Here is a 20010-nt window from a genome sequence, read left to right as displayed (position 1 = left end):
TTTCATCCTTTGTCTCAGTGCAACTTCCTTTGGCGTGAACTTTGCAGACATTTAACATGCACAAAACTGTGTATAATACACTGAAAAGGAAAGGATGACATCTAAAGACTGTGCTGCATTCAGGATGCCTCGACATGTGCTGAAAGGGCTTTCATCCGACAGTCACAGGCAGCGCTGCTTTGAGATGTTAGCTCAAAAAAAAAAAAAAACCAGAAAGAAATCACACCGTCCGCACATATACAGCACGTTAGCCTCGCACTCTCGGCTTTATTTTCTTGTAAACATCTCCACTTTGCTTTTTATGAGGCTGAAAGGCCGCCGAGCAGAAGAGGCATTCAACGTTTTTCAAACACAAAAGTGCTCTGAGGAGCAGAGCATTACATTGACGGGGGCCCAACCTCAGCGATGGTAAATCCACTCAGGCTGCGGAGCTAGATGACCTGTTTATTTGGACTTGCGGAGCACATGTCTCGGGCTCCTGGGCCGATCAGTGAATACGCTGTACGCAAAGTCTGCCATGATGGACTTCACAGCCAAAATAAGCAACTGTAATTGCCAAATAGCTGAGCATTGGGAGGAAAAGCGTGTCTGTTTACTCCTCGCAGCGGCTTCAATTAAACAAACAGCAAAGGCCACAGGTTAAGGATTATTTTATTACTTAGCAGTTTTGTACAGTTTCTACCATGGAAAAATAACATGTAACATAAGACTGTATTTACAATTCCATTTTTACAAAATGTCTTTACAAGATTTTTTGCCGGTTCAAAAAATTGGGAGACTAAAACGCACAGAAACATACACATTCACACACATCCAAACCAAACTTTGTAATACACACATAAATAAATATAGACATTCACTGACTGTTCCACGACAAATATTTCTACAGCCAAGAACATGTACAATTCATCATTTCCACACAAGTTATAATTTCATTAATAAACATTACATATTACTTCCAATATAATTCTTTGTTAATCTGTTAATGAAATATTGCTAACATATCGAAAAGAGGTAACACAGACGTTATTTCATGCCAACAGAATGCTAACGGCTGCCATGCAAAACCATTACGAGCTTTCAATTTGAAGCAAGTAATTCATTTACAGTTCTAAAATCAAATGTACTACATGCAACATACTACGTGAAATATTTTGGGTTAGACAACAATGACTTTAGTTACATTATCCATCAGTACTGACTGTATGCCTAAGCGCCTCTTTAAAGGGTAACTCAAAATAAATAGATGAATTTCTACTTTTCCTCTCTTCGTGAATAAACACTTGTTTTACGGTTCGGATATACCCTACCAACCGCGTTCAACCGTCTTCAATCAATTCCCAAAGTATTTCTGCTTCTTTCAACCGTGTATTAACCAAATCCAATCAGTGGTCTTTTAGTTGTGCACAGTGACAGCTGGATCACAGCAAATTTGTGGGTTCCTGGAATTTCCTAACTTCCTTACGAGCCTGGGATGAGTTGGGGAGCTGCGCACTAACCAGCGCACGATATGAAAACCTTGCATTGTAAATTTCACTGTACAGGCAAGCCTGTCTGGTGACATGAGAGTCAGGAGAGCAGGAGAGAGAGAGAGAGAGAGAGGGAGATAGAGGGAGAGAGAGAGAGAGAGACAGAGAGAGAGAGGGAGAGAGAGAAGGGTTACGAAGGAATAGCTGGCGTGTTGTGGAGCCTGGAGGAGATAGACCCATATTTCATGAGCAAGGAGGGGGTCAGTTCATGGTCTGGTGCACTGAGTTTCTGTTTGGTTCCAAACATTCCTTCCCTGACAGACAGGAACAGAGAGCCACTGGTACTTCTCCCCATTGGGTTTGCCTCGCCTCGCAAACTCAGTGTCTCTCTACTGACGGCTTCTGGTGATGAGAGTGGTGCTGCCGGAGTCTGGGTCCTTGAAAACACACATATTCAGATTTTACTTTTAGTGACATTCTCATAACCCATCTTGCTAATACACATAGTTTAGATCCTGGATCTGAAATACCTCAAATAGCTCATTTCAATATCTTTATATATAGCTTATACAGGTTCTTCAGCTGCAGAGACCTCTACTGTGTTCGCTAGCTTCCCATTTGACAATATGTGAACCCGTCATCTCTGAGGACAATGGTGAACGTTTAAAGACAGCGGATATCAGAAGGTCAAGACTCTGGCAACACGTGTAGACCTTGTAGACCAACTTTATCAGACCAGCGGTAAGCCACCTAACAGATAAAGGATATCCAGGCAAGGACTTCCTGTTCTGTGAACCGGTTATTGTTTACAAGACTGGAGTTGGACTCAAGAGACTGTGACAGATTGTTTCATACGCAAGAAGCCAGTTTACACTCATTCAGCAGTGTTTGTTTAAGGCATTCGCTTCACAAAGTGACTTGTTAGCTTGACTGCTCACAGGTTATGACAGGTCGCTGTGCCTCTTACGCTCTCCACACTTATACAAACTGAAATGGTCAATACTACTCAGACTACAATCCTCCTGGCACCTGACATCTTGTCCCTCGCTTTTATATTCATATCTGGATATAAGCCACCTGGTCAAAAATAAATGAACTAATATTAACTTATTAAGAAATGAACATCCGCCTGTGCATAAAAAAGCTTGCGGTATTTGAATTAACTACGTAATCCTAACCCTAACCCGATGGATAAAATTTAAAGTGTGGCTGAACACTGGGAAGTTGCGCTTTCTGCCATTACGGTAATTATCACGCACCGCTGCTGTCGGCTGCAGGTTGGGGAGCAACGCAAGACCTGGGAGCCTCAAGAAGAGAGAGTTGTTTGGAGGAATTTGTTGGTAAAAACGAAGTTCGTTATACCCTTGAGATGTCAGGAAGGCTTTCCAGACAAAAGCACAACTTCCCAGTGTTCACCCACACTTTGAATTTTGTCAATAGAGCAAACCACTGTGAGTTATGGTAATTCAAATACCGCATTCTTTAACGCATCGCCAGCTATACATTTAGCCTTTAAAGGGTTAAGTGCTACACCAATAATGGTAAATCATTGTATTGGACCAAATGGTTGTTATGATTGTCATATGAGCTAAATAATTATTATGTAAATGATTGGCAAGTCTAGTCTGGTTTGTCAGGTTCTCAGTCAGTCATCTCCTACACAATCCGTTGCTTCTTCGTTCAGGAACCGTTTGATGCATTGGAATATTCTAGAAAGCCTGAAATGCTAGAGTGTTCTTATCTTTCACCAGAAAGCGAAAAAGGAAACAACATGTTTCAGATTATCACTTGACAGTGACTCGGTACTTACGGTGTAGTATGACTGGTAAAATGTTGGGGGTCTGGAAGGTCTTGACGGTGGCAGGACCTTCACCTCCAGTTGTTATGACCTGCACCTCCAGTCTGTAGTAAGTGGATGGCCGCAGGTTGGACACTACGAGCAAGTTATGATCCTGCCAAGAGAGGGGCGAGAGCAGCAGAAGACATGCAATCAGCTGATACACAACAGACTTGCCTTTGGATTTGACAGGACTTTAATTTGAACGGGCTGTTAAACAGGGGAGTATAGCTGTCTTTGCACAAGCCACAGACAAAAACAAAGACTTTGTTTTCATAAGGCTGGCTGTTTCTCTTTTTCGCTGCCAGCTTGATAAAGTGTGTGCGGTGGGTGGTTTTATTTATAGACAAGCTCCAGAGGCTGGGAGGTGCAGATAGGCGGAACGTGTTGTTGATGGAGCAGATTATGTCAAAGAGCAGCTTTTTCAGAGCTCTCACAGAGGATGAAAGAGGAAGACGTGAAGGCAGATGAAAAGGTAGAGGAGGAGAACTTCCAGCAGGACACAACACTTCCTCAGATCTATCCGTGCGTCTGTCTGCACACGGCTGCTTATCATAAGATTCATGCAAAGAGGCCACAACCGTGTTATCGTCAAATCACCGCCACCTCTGACAGCTGCCGCAAATTGAAAAGCAGATGATAAAAATTCTATTCCTGCTGCACAGGATAATATTTTTTTTTACTGCCAATGACATATTACAGCCCCCTGTGGTGGATGAAGACGTACGAACACTCAAAATCAGCCGTTGGTTTACGGCTCAAAGTTAAAACTGAAGAATCAGTCGTGTTTTGGTGATAAAAAGACGTACCGGAGGCAGGATCTGGGACTGGGAGATTATGCTATTGGGCAGGCTGTTTTGCCGGCTTTCAGTGGTGATCTCAGCCCAGGTGACCTGGAAACCAGTGATTCTCAGATGGGGAGCCATCCTAGACACACGCCACAGGAAGTTGCCGGTGATGTTTCCGTCATTGATGGAAAACGAAGCCGTCAGGTTCTCTGGCTTAGCCAAAACTTTTGGAAGCCCCGAAGCTGTCAGAAGAAAGATGGGATTAATATTTTTTATCTTTCTTGCAGAGAGGTAAATGAGAACATTCATCATGTCTATATCCAAATAAAGAAAGAAAGGCAATTGGATTTTTTGTGAGAACATGTTTCACCACTCATCTGAGTAGCTTCTTCAGTCCAGCACTGACTCAAGAAGGGACTTAGGTCCAGTTGCCTTTCTTAAACATTTTTTGGCTAAACCATGATCCGGATGACTGAGAACCTTCACGGACATATGATTGTGTCTATGCTCTAACTGTGTAGTTAGAGCGAGCAGCCCGTTAGCATAGCATAACAGAAAGCCAAAAACAAGTACAAACTGCTATTTCTAAGCCAAACATACTGATTTCCTGGAATCAACAACAATTGCAAGAATATCATCCAGAATATTGAACTACTGTCTTCACCTTGTATAGATTTTGTTCATCATCATAATTATAACCATGCTACAGAGTCTAATTACCGTGTCAGGGCTAATTCAAATCAGCTGAACGCTCACCTCCCTCCCCGGGGCAGGGGATGTGTTTGTGAGTCTTGCTCTGGATGGTGGCGCAGGACGGGGTGAGGAAGGTGGTGCTCTCGTCCTTGGAGCGTCTCTTGGACTTCAGCATGTGAACGGTGACTTTGTACTTGCAGGAGAACAGCAGACCCGGGAGGTTGATGTAGTTCTCCTGAGCAGAGAAACACATTATTCAGCCCTGATGACTTTGACGTGTCACCCGGGTCAGGTCCCATGGAGCTACAGATATAATTAAATACACGGCACTGGGACAGATCACATTCCCGCCCGGGCCTCGGAAACATGCCCCCGCCCACCCCCTCCATATTACAGGACTGCTTTGAACACTCACATGTTGGGGGTTAGGCCACTATCACTCTATTCAAACTGCAATATAATTATTTCTTCATTGCTTCCAAATGTAAGAAAAACACAAGCACTTCAATAAAATGCAGAAACCAAAGAGGATTAATGTCTGTATTGCAAAGAGCACGGCCCATAAATCCATGTTAATGAATTTGGAGCAGCAGTTTTGCACTTCACACTCATTCCTTACTTTAATCATCTATTGATCTCAACGAAAAAAAAAAGGTTTTCCTCGTCTCTCTCTGAGAAAACAAAAAACTCCAGCTGACTAGTGGATTTAGACCTTGCAGTAATAAAGAGGCCCTACATTAATAGGCAGTCCCTTGGGAGAGGGCGTGTATATATATTCCCTCTGATATGAAACAGCTTTGATTAAAAGTGAATGAGGCGCTGCGCTCACATAAAAGCGCATGTCTGGAAAACTTCCTGACGATCTATAGAAAATGGATGTACATTCCCTAGCAACCTGAGAGCCGGTTCCCGAAGAATGTGTTGATTGCCAGGACTCTGCCGCCCTGTATCAGCCGGAGCTCAAACGGTTAACACCCCCAGAATCTCAGACCTTCCTGTAAGCGACACGATTGCATCCTAAAACAAAGCCTCACGCAGTAGCATGGCTGGGGCCGCAGGAGGTGAATGCTCCCCCATTCCGGGAAACATTGTTTGAGTGAATGCGTTTTATTGGCCAACACACCGCATGTCTGACCACATGACTGACTCATTATATTCAAAACAACAGCCAGTGATTTGCCCAGTGCAAATCCAACACAACAGGGCTTTGGGTTCACTCTGTGGAGTTGTTTTCTTTAGCGGAGTTGTCCTTTCTAAGCATCAGACAAAAGAGGTTAGGGCACGTGCTTCGCATAGCCCAGAGCCGCAGATCGAGTCACAGCTCTTAGCTCTTAGCTCTTAGCGTGGCGCTCTGCGAGCCGGGAGTTGTGCGTAGCGGCTGGTGGGAGCTCACCTGCGTGACGGATTTCTCCGGTCCCCTGGTCTCATTGTGGCTGCAGTACTCCGGCATCCACTGGACGTGGTAGCGACTCATAGTGGGGTCTGTAACAGATGAAGAATGCAATGTCACGCCACAAGAAAGCTACTCAGCATTCAGATCTTTTACTTCTTTACACACGAGTGCACATTACAAGGACGTGACCCATTACGAGGACGTGTCAAAATGTAATTTGGGTAAAAGCAAGGGCGTATTTATTATTAAAATCAGACACACAAGGATGCTTGTCAGTCACTCATGTCATTAGGCAAAATACTTAGTGAAAAAAGAGCAGTGAACTTTGTGGCTCAGATCAGGTTAACGGTTAATCTAAATTAAGGCTGGCTGTTCAATTTTTCCGCATGCAATGAAAGTGTGCTTGCTTGGGAGACGCCGTCAGTGTATGATGAGCCATGAAAACTCTATGTGGCCAAAGTGAAACATAGTGAAATGTCGAGTACAGCAATTGCGTAACTGTTACATTTACTTAGGCGCCGCTGCAGTGCCATCTCACAGATTGCTACATTCCTTATCTGGGATCTGATATCACCATTTTTCATTTTTTACCACTAGTGATGACATATGTCTCTGCAAACTTTAAAGTGCTTCCTTCCTTATCTTTGCATGATCGCTTCAATCATAACCTTCATGTTCCCGAAATCTTTTGTCGGCTCGAGGCTCGTGTCACGGACCAAACGTTTGAGCGTCCTCACGCTCGCCAGCCCTCTCGGACGCCGACCCTTACGACGACATTTCCTCCATTACCGTAACATAAAAGCGGCTTTCTCCTAAACTCACGTTTATCTGGTCATCGCCCTCGTCTTGTTATGTTACAGGATTTATTATTCACTCATCATGTCGCTTGGCAGTGTGAAATATTTCTCAGATTGAGTTGTGCTATGTTCACCCTTTGGCAGGGGCCTAGGTTGTAGTGGGGAGATAAAAGGGGTCCTTTGAAGGCTTAGACACAGATCTGGCACTTGAAGCCCCTGAGCTCTTTGGAAGCAGAAGAGAGGAATTACAGGGAACCGGGAAATTGGGGAGAAAAAAAAATAATAAACAAGATATGCTCAGCCAGGTCTGACGTAGACAGGAAGTGGTATGTAAAGCAAGAAGCGGGACATGGAAATCAGGTAGAAAACAGAAGCTCAGCGGTGTTTGATAAATCGTGGCTGGAAGCGAGCCTCAGAAGTCCCGCCACCGCCGCCGGACTACTGCCTATTGTCTGTGTGTTAGACGGCGATATATTATCTGAGCTGGTGTACAGTACGATTCTCTTTCGTCTGCCGGAGACATCCCAGAGGTCGGGCTGCTTTGGATCACGCGGACAATGAGTGAGTGTTTAATCACGGTTCGGTTAACCTGTCCCTTTCTCCGTCACACAAACCAGATGTCCGGAGACTCCAGCTCTCCGGGCCATCTGTACGGTATGCCTGTATGTTTACAGTAGTGGAGCACAGGTTGTCAGAGCCAAAGCCAGGGTCATCCCTCAGACTAATGAGCAGCAGTAACACACACTACAGACCAGGACCACAAAACAAGACGCAGAAGAAGAAGAAGACGAAGAAGAAGAAGCCGGACCAAGATTCTGCAACACTGTAATTCCCCAGCCATGCTTGATCCCCGTCAGCATCACTCAGCTATCTGAGACCGGGCCAAACTTGCTAACAGCTCTGGACCTACTCCATCTCCCCCCCTCTCGTGCTTTCTGATTCAGCAGTTGGTGTCTCACCAGGCCTCTGCTACAGCCAGGGTTTGCATTCTTGACTCCAAGATGTGGAGTTTGGCTTGGGCGATGACATATATTAGTAACATAACATAGACCAGTGAATGGGACTTGACAGGTTACCCTGAGAGCATGGCTTTCAAGGTTTCCATATTTTCACTCTGGTATTAACAGAAGGTTTGGGGGAATGGACGCCGCTGGGAGAGGCATTCCTTCAGGCTTTAACCCCTTGCAAGTGGTGCAATCCACCACCACCACCGCCGCGTCTGCTCCCTATGACATCAGGTCTTGTAAAACAAAATGGACTGCTACACCGCTAATACGAGTGCGAAGATCTATTAAATGCAGCTGTCAATAAATCCCATCGCACGGCTACGGCTCTGCGTGTTTATTGTTCTTTACTAAACGGTGGCTCCGCTCTACCAGCCCGATGCGCAGGTTTACGCCAATTTGCCCGGCGCTCACATTACCCAGCGCTCACAAAGACACATTGTTTCATTTACACCATATGATACCGCATTTATGAAAGGAGTTCTTCATTGTTTGAGAAAGTAAAGATCATTCATAACATTTTATTATGGCGTACATGAGTCATAGTGATTGATGGGCATAATGGGGTGATAATTAGATTCTAACAAAGCTATAAATCACTAAAGTGGAGTGCCTACCTCCTCGGTTCTTCCAGTAGACACGGACCTGCAGCTGGCCATCCTGGTAGAAGGGTGTGCCTACCTCTAGAGGGCCAGAAGGACGTTTGGATAGGGTCGAGCCAAGAGGGGATATCTCCTCCTTCTTTGTCTTCAGCAGTGATTTCGCTGGGAAGAGAAGGCAGAAATGTTTTCTGTGCTGTTGCTAAGACATGACAGTGGCTGTGCCATGGGAAACCCTCCAGCATGGGAACAAGAAACACACAGTTATTCCTTTGTAAAAAAAAAAAAAATCACAGCAGCACACTAAGCAAAGAACAACACAGCCTTTATGAGTAAATGTGCCGTAAGTCGACGGGCGCACGCAGCACTGACGTTGCCAAAGGTAGGGGTTCAATTCCCTCTAGAGCCGCACGTGCGCAGAAGTAAGCACACACTCGCAGCACCGGGGCTTGTTATGTGCTTCGAATGAATGCAGATGTTCTGTGAGCGTACCTTGGCCATTACTGCTTTATGCATTTCATATCATTGTTTGCCCGAAGACTCTCGGTAATTTGGGTAAATTGTTTGAAAAGCAAAGAAAAGGGAAGGAAAATTGGATTCTGCTAGGGCTGGTCGAGGCAGCCCCATATGGATCTGCAATCAGAATGCTGCAGCTCCATGCATGTTTGATTTTAGCTAGTGCATGACCCCGCATGGGACTCTAAATTGAATGTAGGGTAAGTAGGGTCCCGTCATTGTATGCGAAATATAATGTTACAGCTATGTGAAGCTCTGGTGCTTTGAGCCAAATGCTAATGTCAGCGTCCCGTCATGCTAACAATAATACAAACATGTGCAGGAATGCAAGAACATGCATATTAAAATTCAGAAATCAGTACAAATGTGAATATTTAACGGTGTTCGGGTTTAGGGTGAACTAAAATATTCAAGGACCAAGCATGGTAGCTTTACAGAATGCTGCTACTGATGCTAAAAGCAATAAATGAAGCACATGATGTTTACCTGATTCATTATTCTGGGTGGTACTGAAGTGGAGGGAGGCCTTGGAGCTCTTCAGGCGCACCTGCCCCCAGTATGTGACAGCCTGCAGCTCCACAGTGTAACTGCTGTTTTGTTGCAGTCCCTCCAGATCCACCCAGCTCTGGGCCTGTGACAAGAGAAAACACTCGGAGGTTGGCATTTCGTACGTTACCGCAGTGTCACTTGAGCCTCCGTTCAAAGGCCTCGTCACTGCACCGAGTCGAGGCTCCAACTCGGCTCAGCCCCGGCCAACGCGGGCCTGTGGGAAAACCCTTCTTATTAAGAACACATGTGGAGCGGAGGAAGGGATCGTGGTGAGGAGATAGCCTTCGGGGCCTCGCAAGAGCGCCGTGTTATCAGAGCCTCCCAGGGCTTCTTCTTCTGTGTTTGACTTCCAGCATTCCACCATCAGCGTGAACTTGATGAGTTCTTGTTATTGACTGTGCGTGTTTTGACATTCCTCTACCAGCGGGCTGCTTTCAAAGTGCCAAAGTGGAAACCAGTAGTACATGTGTCAATAGGTGTCTCGTGTCTCCCGCCTCTATACCTTCTCCGTGCCACATCTGCTACGCGTTCCAAAAACTAATTCAGGAGAAGACACCAAAGCGGTGCGTGTGGACCGTCTAGACAATCTGTCTTTCTCTGAATCTCTAATGAAACGCTCTTCACAGTTTCTGACAAACACCGATGTGTTATCAGGTCACATGTTACTGAAAATACTTTGGAAACGGCCCACAAAATGCAGAAATACCAAATTTATTCAGTTATGCATAAACAAGTCTGATTTTTTTTTAGGACACTCCAATCTAGCTATATGATTTATTCATAAGGCATATAGACGCACTGCACGGTAATTTTAATATAAAACTATATAAAACTTTTGCAACACTGTCAAATAATGTAATCAGCATAAAACCTCTTCTTCTCTCTGGCTGGGGCAAATAGTTGAGAAGCTTCCAGCAAGCAATCAGCTATTCCAAGGAGTAACAAGGGCATTAATAAACGGAATCAGAGGTACTTTATAACACTTATGTCATTATTAGAGAATGTTTCTTGGATGCTTTAAGCCCATTAGTTTAAATACACAGTTTGCATTGCCACGAAATATAATTGTGAGCACGGTTGAACAAACACTGGATCTTCAAGCTCCTGAAATCTGTGTCAAAAAACGAAACCACAACAAAAGAAAACATACCACATTTTAGAGAGAACTCAATTATCCAATCAACCGCTGAAAACGAAGGAACGCTTCGGGATGCTGAATGAAACAACACGAGCTGAGATATGTAAGAAACTCGGACCTTGAAATCGTGATTTATAAACAGGGCTATTCACCACACTTAGCCGTGTTTAAGGGTTCTTTCATCAGTACAGGGAATGGAAGAGCTTATTGTATTAATCTGTGTTTCACCGGTCCCCCATTCCACGTTTATCTTGGTTTTTGCCGCAGCAGCACTGCCTGGATGTTGATAGAGACGTGTTGAAACTGGGGGGAAAGATGCTGAAAAGAAAACGCCTTGGTGGAGACCTCATGGTCTTAGAGAGAGAGAGAGAGAGGAGAAAGGAAACAGAGAACAAACAAAAGATTACCCCATTGGTGGTCTTTCTCCTTTTCTTCTTGGACGGCACCATGGACTTGGTGGGCACGGTCCAGCTCCAGAACACTTTGTAGTGGTGGATCGGAATATCGGGCTCCTCCGGCAGGGTCCAGTTGAGACGAGCCGTCACTAGGCCCTCGTCGCCCAGCGTCACGTTGGTGACACGCAGACTGGTCGGCCTGGGAGGGGCGGATGGATCTGACGACAGCAAGGAACAACGCTGTCAGTACTGATTTTCGTACATCTGTGAACATTTATGAAAGGAGACAAAGGAGGCCTCTGTTTGCGACAAATATTAGGCAAACGATAGTTTTCCTGCGAGTTTTATGGTAGGACACGTTACAGCAGTACTAGCCCGCATTGCAGTGGAGCAGGAGGGGACAAGTGTGACACTGTGTTAAGTAATTAGTCACTTCATTGACAATCTGCCATGAGATGTTATGACAGGTGTCATGTCATGTCCGTGACAGCGTTCGGCAGGACGGAGAGCGCAGGTCAAGGGTTAACAAACACATGCTGTTCACTCTGGCTCCGCGCTCAACATTCCTGCGCTCCAGCTAGCGTTTGTGTGTGTGTGTGTTCGGAGAGGAGATGGTTCTGAACGCAGCCTTTCTGCCAGCTGCTGATGTCAGCCTGGTGCAGGAGGAGAGGCGGGGGCCGCGCGCCAGAAGCCACACCAGAGGCAACGGTTCTCTAATGAGAAAAATGATACACGCCCCGGCCCTTCTGGCTCTCCTGCCCCCCTCCCACCTGAAACGCATTTCATCCGGACAAATCGGTTCGCCATACCAGCTGATGTTGGCCGCGCAAGATAAATAAGCAGTCGAGTTTTTACAAATTGCCCGTACAAAGTGTAGTACGGCGAAATTGCATTCAGATGACACGGGCTGCGCTATATAAATAACAATGGCACGACAGAATGGCCGGGAGTTCATCAAACCCATGACAGCTCTCATCAATCTATCAACGTTCTGGCACTGATTGGCCTGATTGGAGATCGCTTTCCATCCCTGCGGCAGAATCAGTTTCCCACCTGGTGTCTGGCTCCGTCTGACAGCCGTCCAGAATGCTCCGGGGAATAAATGTATGACGAAGGATTGACGCGTCAGGTCAACACACCGCCTAACACGAGAATACATCTTGTGTTTAGTATTAATTCCAGTATTTGGCGGAACATGGTGATGACATTTGCTGGCTTACTCCCTCAGCGAAAGCCTTTACGTACGTATGTGTATGAATAAAAATATATTTCACGCACTGCAAGATGATCTGCTGTGCGCCGAGTGAAGCCAAGTGATCGTCACAGACGCAGACAGAGTTTCACATGGTCTAGATCCGCATATGCTGAGCTCTGCTGCCCAAGGCGTAACAAGTGTGCACACAAGCGTCGCTTCTGCACGCCAAACAAAAACACGGTATCTGACGTGAATCCGATACTATCTCGACTGGAGGCCTGTAATCCCTGGGAACTGCAAAACAGCGGCCCGCAACTGTAACAAATTCCACCTGCGACACAACGCGGATATTCAGAGAGCGCGGCAGTCGAGTCGTATTCCATCAGAGCTTGTTTACTAATCTGCGGCAAAGATCTGAAATGTGCCTGCCTTACGTCACTTCGTCTGGAAGCGAGACAACACTTGCATTCATTTGAAAGCTGCCGTATCCTGACTAATTTAGACATATTACGTTTTATGTGACCGTAAAGAGGGGGAAGCCCTGCTTTGAAGAGGATCTTATTGCAGCGCAGGAAATAAATGTTGTGTGCACCCAGTCCCTCCTCATTACTCGCAGTCATCTTGGCATCAGCGTGAATTTCATTTAGCTCGCTGAGCAAATGTGTGGAGCCGGTGGAGGGGACTTAATTATTCAGGTTAACAAGGTATGCGAAAGAATTCGACGGTTTCACGCTTAAATCTGGTTTTAAACAAACTCAATCTGAGCGGTGTGAGCTCCATTAGTCAAATGTGATAAATGCACGTCTGTCTTTAGCGGTTAAGCTTCGGTCATAATCAATTTGCAGCTTAATGGGGCGACGGTTGAATAGAGAAAACATAATTTATTAGAATAACAGAATATACCTTGGAGTCACGGTGAAATTAGCCTAGCTGACACACAAAGGGAGCATTTAGCCCACAAACATGTTTATTCATGTTCATATAAGAAGTCAAATCAAGTCACCCTCTCCCAAAGGTTTCCACCTGTTCCAAGGTCTTGACCAGAACAAATGGAGAGCAGTGAGTGTCAAACAGGAACTTACACGTGAAGCAAGGCCACACACACACACACACACACACACACACACACACACACACACACACACACAGAGAGACCAACACACACGCACATGCATGCATGCATATGTGCATTACACACACAGACCTCTGGAAGAGCGGAAGTGTTTGCTGGGCGCAGTGAAGCCACGGGTCCCATGGACATTGACTGCGGCAACTCTGAACTGGTACCATCTGCTGGCTCTGATGTCAGCCAGTTGGATGCGCTCCTCTGCAGTCTGAGGGACAGATGGGAGGGAAAGCAAACCACAGGGGTCAGGGTTTACGCAGGGTCACAGCCCCATGTGAGCTTGCTGCCACATCAGTCATCCGCGTGTTTCTCTTTGCCAAACTTTCAAAGACACTGTGACTGTGAGGAATGTGCAACCGCGTGCAACAGTCTGTCAGCGCAGCGCAGCAATTTCACAGCTGTAGCACGTGGCCTGCTGGGACATGCGAATTTCATTTCAACGCGGATCCGATCAAAAGATTGACCCGCAGAACTAAATTAATTAGACGCTTATCAAAACTGTGCCATTATCCTGCATGCACAGGTGTCTACCTGCGCCACTGTCTGCCACTCCGTGGCGTCATCCTCGCTGGGATGGATGCCGTAGTTCCAGCGGCGCTGCACCACGTACAGGGCTGGCTCCACGGAGATGTTGAACTTGGAGGACCAGCGGATCTCAAGCTGACCTGACGGCTGCTCCAGGAACACCAGCTCTTTCCTTGGCTTCAGAGGGACTCCTAAAAGCACAAGGAAGCACATTGATACCATGAGTTAATATCATCACTGTATGGAACATTGTAGGTGTAATTCAATGTGAAACCTGATGTTTTCCTCCCGTGGGCTAAAGTGCTGTATGTTGGAAAGATGAATGACACCATCACAGTTGGACAGATGCAGATTGGAAAATGAGACATGACCTCATTGCAATAGATTTAATACATGCTGCGGGTCAGCGGCATCATCTTTCGACTGTGACAGATTGCGATATTTCCAGGCCAGGAGTGTTTTAGTAGCTGCTCTTCTTCGTGATGATACCCACAGTTTGCGCGGCGGTATGTGAGAAGGAGTAGCCGCGTCTTTCTCTCCGACTCTCTTCGAGATGCTCCAGCACAAACACGCGCCCGTGTACGCAGAAGTCAGTTTGCATCATTGAACTTCACGTTAAGCCGTTCGCACGGCGTCGACGTCGCCATGCGCAATAAATTAGAGATTTATTAAGCGCGGGACTGGGCCAAACACTCAGCCAAGTCAGACCGACTCCCTCGAGTAAATTTATTGCAGTGGAGACGTAGTGAGTTGTTGATTGAGCGCCGGGCACAGTGATAATGAGATGGAGATTGGAAAAGCAAGTTTGGAAGTACAGGAGAAGGCTGAACGCGTCCCACAGTCCTCAATAAATCACCTAGCACTTCAGACCATTATGCTGGACCTCTGTCGCTGCTGAACGGCGCGCTGCTGCCTCGCATTTATAAACAGCATCACCGAAGGCTCAAGGCTACGGCGCAGCATGTCGGTAAACAGCATAATCAAGACAGAATTTGGCATGCAGAGCATTTGATCTACTTATATCTTCATTCATTCATCTTCAGGGAGTGTAAGAGATTGATTGATGCACATGAAATCCAGGAAGATGGAGGAGGGTCCTTGAGCCACATGCATATGGAGTCAGTACTTTGCTTTGTCGCACCGACAACAGCTTTCTGCATACTAACAGCTGGGGGTCGTTGTGCTGTGGTTTCGCAGCTCTACAGCAGAGTGCATCCGTGTGTGTGTGTGTGTGTTCGTGCACACGCACGCACGGACAAACGTGTCACATTCCCTGCGCAATAATCAACACCAAGGTAACCGCAGCGTTCCTCCGCTCCCTCTGCCTTAGCTCATCTTCCCACAAAGTCACACAAGCTCTCCTGCGAAGCGCATACCACACACGCACACACGCCAAAACACAACCACGCAGACACCACACCTCGCTCTTCCGCAACGCGTGGGAGGACAGCGAATGCGCTCTCACTCTCTCCCTCTCTCTCTCTCGGCTTTCCCTTTCCAAAGATAACTTTTGGGCGCGATTGGGTCCAAAAATCATACAGCGTTCACTTTTCAATGGCCGCACGCTTACTCCAAGCCATGACGCAACGGCGCTGAGGCACGATCAACAGTGCGTCGTTCATTCATGTCTTAATCATGCCAACAATTACACTGCAGGAATATAATTCTCAATACTCACGCACATACTGTCATAATGACTCCCCTAATTACAGGGGCTGGGGAAAACACTGCAAACACCGCTTGTAGCACAATGACTTTACAGTAAAAGCGAGTACGGCTTGTGGACTTGATTGACGACTAAACACGGCTCTGTCTAGCGTTCATTTTATTTGGACATCCACATGTTCTTGTGCTGTGAGACGCCTTTTGATCTGAAACGAAACACGACTAACAAGTTGGCTTGCATCACACGCGGCGCTGCTTCTTAAAGTGGAGTAGGGTAAATAAGCATATTTTATCTGAGAAAAACTTTGAGACAACACTGCAGAACAGTGGATGATGCTACTGATGTAGAAAAAAAAAAAGAAAAAACAGAAGAACCTTTGTTACACATCAAAAACCCAGTGGGGATCCTGACATTTCTTCTGTCGGGGACACACACAAGAGCCGGGGAGCCTTAACCTGAACACACACCATCACACACATCTGAGAGTGATCTCAGTGGGGGAAACGCTCCATTTCTTACCGCTTGTGTTTGCTAATGGCTTCCAGCATCACGGCTCATCATGGCGAGGGCCGCGCACACACTTGTGCGCACACACAGAAACAATTACGCTCTTCAAACCATGAGCATCTAATTAGACCTTTAACACTGAGGACCGGGACAGGAATTCCATCCGGACTTTCACCAAAACGCTCAACGTAATTCGGCGTAAGTGTACGCGCCGACAGTGACCCGCCATGAGCTCAGTGTTTGGACTGAATCAGCGGGGGGAGGCCGCTTGATTTCGAAGGTCTCACAGTGCGGTGAATGGTTTCCATTGACCGGGTCCCTGTATTGAAATTTTCAAGGTCACGCCTGCTTTCATCTCTTTCCCCGATTAACGTGCCGTACACCTTCTGAGCATGACATCCACCGTGAAGTCCCTCAGGATTTTTTTTTTCCTTCCCCCAAATCAAATATAAACACTTGCATGCTGTTCTGTGTGCTCAAACTCACAAATCACACGCTCTTGAGGCTCCCCACCAAATACAGTGCGCACATGCTAAGACGTACTGCAGCGTGATTCAAAGCATACGCAGCTCCAGACTGTGCTGCAGCGGTTCAAAGCCTGATTTAGACTCATCTTCCACTGCTCTCACTTCAACATCTCCTCAACTTTGTTTTGGCCTCAGGCTGCCAGAGATTGTGCGCTGACAGTGTATATAATGTGGTTCCAGCTCCCATCTCCAAGTTCAGAGGCCCGTGGTTCTCTCACATAACGACTCGGCACCCTCGGAGCGCCCGGCCGCCTTGGGCAGCGCTATTAAACAATTTTACTGGAGCAAAGATTCCTGGGTACATCTGTGTCTGTAAAACCCTCAAGCGTATCCTGCAAATTCAATACCGAAGATATATTCCAATTTACAGCAGAAACAGCATGAGGGACGTGTGGGCGAAGTACAATGCAAAGAGATGAAATAAAGATTTATGGTTCTGAGCAAGTTGTCAGAAACTGTGAAAGGCAATCTGCGTCACTGCGATTTCAAATGAATGCGAAATATGAAAAGTACGTGCGCTCCTCAGCGATTAATCGCATTAAAAACATTTGCGTTGGGGCTCAATGTGAAATAGCATTTATATTACCAGTGATTCATCCGGTGAACCATGTAACCGTAATCTGGTTCCTTTTGGAAACGGAGCTGAGCATTTACTAAATAAAGAGATACGTATACTGACGACAACACAGTCTGTTTAGACACTTTGCGTCTTTCAGCTTGGCTTTCCCCCGGATTCTCCAGCTCCAACTAATACATCATGTTTTTTTTTTTTTTAATATAATAATAAATTCTGATTTTTCCCAGACTATTTATTGCTTTATGCTTTATTAATCCACTATTCTCTAATGTCATGACTCATAAAACAACCTCAATTTCACTTTAGTTAATGAACTCGGATGGAGATGACCTGGCCACGTTTTAAGAAGATACATATAAAAACAATCTACCAAAATTGGATTAAATGATGCAGCAAAACATCGGTATTAATATTTTATTCAGCGTAAACAGGATTTACCTTCAAGGAGGCTCTGAAACAAGCTGATACAAAAGAATGATTATAAATCCAAGGTCTTAAAATTAATAAGATAAATTTAAAAGTAAACGATGACGTCTGTGATATAAGAAATATGAAACTCTATGGTAATATACTGTGCGTCATGCACTGTGCATCACCTTATACGCCATTATCGGCCCACTATTGACAAAGTAAGGAGTTTTGTAGGTATTTTAAAGTTTTTTTATTTCCAGAAAATCAGTTTTTTGTATCCATGCAGAGCAGGGTGGAATTTTTTTAAGGGGCGGAGGCCGACCCGACCTCTGTTCTTACAGGAAACGCATAAATATATTTGGACACAAACAGCACGTCATTATTCTTAACTATATATGACTATTTATCACTTTATATTTACTCTATAAAAGAATGTTAAAGCTATAATGTTCAAGATACAACGTTCAACTTTTGGGAGGTCTGCATTTTTCAGTGTGCAGTGTATAGTATATGCAACATTCAACTGAGAAAGTATGGGAGATTTTACTATAACAGTCACAGGAATAAAATAACACAAAAAGGCAGTTTTTGAATTAAACTACCCATCTATGCCCCTCCAGTTCCTCTACAAGGTAACACTTTTTTTTTTAATGTGACCCGCCGACGATGGAAAACTACCCGTGCCGTGTGCATGATGAAAATCAAGTCGAGAAAATAGACCGCGTGTTTGCACTGTAAACCGATACGCCGCTTGCTTCTGTACTTCTGACAGAATATCTGCACAAGGAAGGCTCGCGCTTGTATTTATTAAACCTCAAGAGCGTGCTGTTGCCAAATCAACCAGGAGCTGAACTGGTTGCTAGTTTGCAATTTGTTGCTGCAGTGTGACGCGCGACAGAACGTGATGCAAGTTTATTTGCCTTTGGCTTTACCTTTGTAGAGGTTCTTGGGCAGCTGGCAAGTGTGGCCGCAGCCGTTGGAGCAGCACTTTTTGACAGCCGAGCACTCTGCGTCCTCCTCGCAGCTCTCCACGCAGGCTGCTGCAAAGCCGCTGGCCTTCTCCGGGGCAGGGCAGTCGCCTTGCTTCACTCCCTCTATGGACTTTAAGAATTCGCAGCTCGTAAGACACTCGTAGTGCTTCTTGGGAAAGAGGGGCTGAAGGAGAAGAAAGGGGTAGAAGGAAAGGAAAAATATATGTCAGGTTACTTTTTTTTTTTTTTTTAAGACCAACCTGCATGGCTACAAAGAGCCAATGATTGTCCTGTTTACTTTTCAGCTCATGACTCACACCGCGCTCAACAGAGGCCGGCGTTACCCTGCAGAAAGAGTTACTTCACACTCCTTTCAAACTTTCCCCTTGTTGAATTTTCCCAGTGGGTCTGACAAGGCCCAATCTGAGGCAACCACAGTATTTGCGGTAGTGACATACCTCGCATAAATCTTGGCACTGGTTTTCCTTCAGGTCCCAGGATTCCTTGCAGGGCTCCAGGCACTGTGAAAAGGGAGAGGGTGTCAGTTCTTCAAAGAACCAGCCACATCAAAGGGACGCTGCTGAGAAGATGGTGCGTCGCGCGCCGGCTGCCTGACAGGCATCTCACTCGGGCACTTCCCCTGACTCGATCGCAGCTCCCGGCCGTGCCCCCCCCCCCCCTTTTTTTTTGTTTCGGACGCCCATCATAAACAGTCTCTTACAAAAGCAAACACGGAGGCGAATTGGTTGTCTGTTGCAAGCAGACCGCCTGTAGAAAAAACACTCACGCTTAGGCTCTGGTTTTGGTGTGGGCCCTGACAGATTCTCTCCTCATGCCTTAACAATACTCGCCTCCTAGCGCCCATCCTCCCACTTCTCCCGCTCTTGTCTGGGCTTGACGCACTCCGGCCCTGGCAATAAACTTCCTTCTCTTCACCATCCCGAACGGAGAGCGTTTAATAAATGATACACTCGGTTTAATGTTCTTGGGATTGCCTTTTTTTTTTTTTTTTTAAACACGTGGAACGAATTTAGTGAATGTTTGGATCAGGCGCCTGATAAAAGAAAACCCTCAGTGCGAGTGCAGCTCAAAGTTATTTTTGCCAAACATAATGGGATGATAAAATTTAAAATGAAAGTTAACCAATCACGCCGGGCTCCTCTCGCTTTATGTACAGCAACTCGCCCTGAACGAATCAAATTCAATAAAAAGCGAATGTCATATGGCGCGAAGGTCCGTGCGCGTCCAAACGCAATCAGGCGGATCCCACCGCACGGAAGGGAAGGTGTTCGGTTTAGGGCCGAGAGAAGATGGGGTCTCGCGCGCT

General features: G+C 45.9%; 1 protein-coding gene across 1 annotated transcript in view; it reads right to left on the bottom strand.

The window, feature by feature from the left end:
* Positions 1-633: 633 nt before the first annotated feature.
* LOC125017896 (anosmin-1) overlaps positions 634-20010 on the bottom strand; it is a 40293-nt gene continuing 20916 nt past the window's right edge. Inside the window, exons 3-14 of the mRNA XM_047601429.1 lie at positions 19142-19204; positions 18645-18867; positions 14031-14215; positions 13578-13707; positions 11191-11396; positions 9583-9727; positions 8599-8745; positions 6181-6269; positions 4851-5022; positions 4116-4336; positions 3280-3421; positions 634-1906 (exon numbers count right to left, since the gene is read on the bottom strand). Of these exons, the coding sequence (XP_047457385.1) occupies positions 1848-1906; positions 3280-3421; positions 4116-4336; positions 4851-5022; positions 6181-6269; positions 8599-8745; positions 9583-9727; positions 11191-11396; positions 13578-13707; positions 14031-14215; positions 18645-18867; positions 19142-19204 (1782 nt within the window). The 3' untranslated portion in view covers positions 634-1847. The remainder of the gene's footprint in view (positions 1907-3279; positions 3422-4115; positions 4337-4850; positions 5023-6180; positions 6270-8598; positions 8746-9582; positions 9728-11190; positions 11397-13577; positions 13708-14030; positions 14216-18644; positions 18868-19141; positions 19205-20010) is intronic.

Source organism: Mugil cephalus, chromosome 12 (assembly GCF_022458985.1).
Source record: "Mugil cephalus isolate CIBA_MC_2020 chromosome 12, CIBA_Mcephalus_1.1, whole genome shotgun sequence".
Lineage (NCBI taxonomy): Eukaryota > Metazoa > Chordata > Actinopteri > Mugiliformes > Mugilidae > Mugil > Mugil cephalus.
The sequence above is the reverse complement of the archived record's forward strand: the minus strand, read 5'-3'. Positions and strand labels throughout refer to the sequence as shown.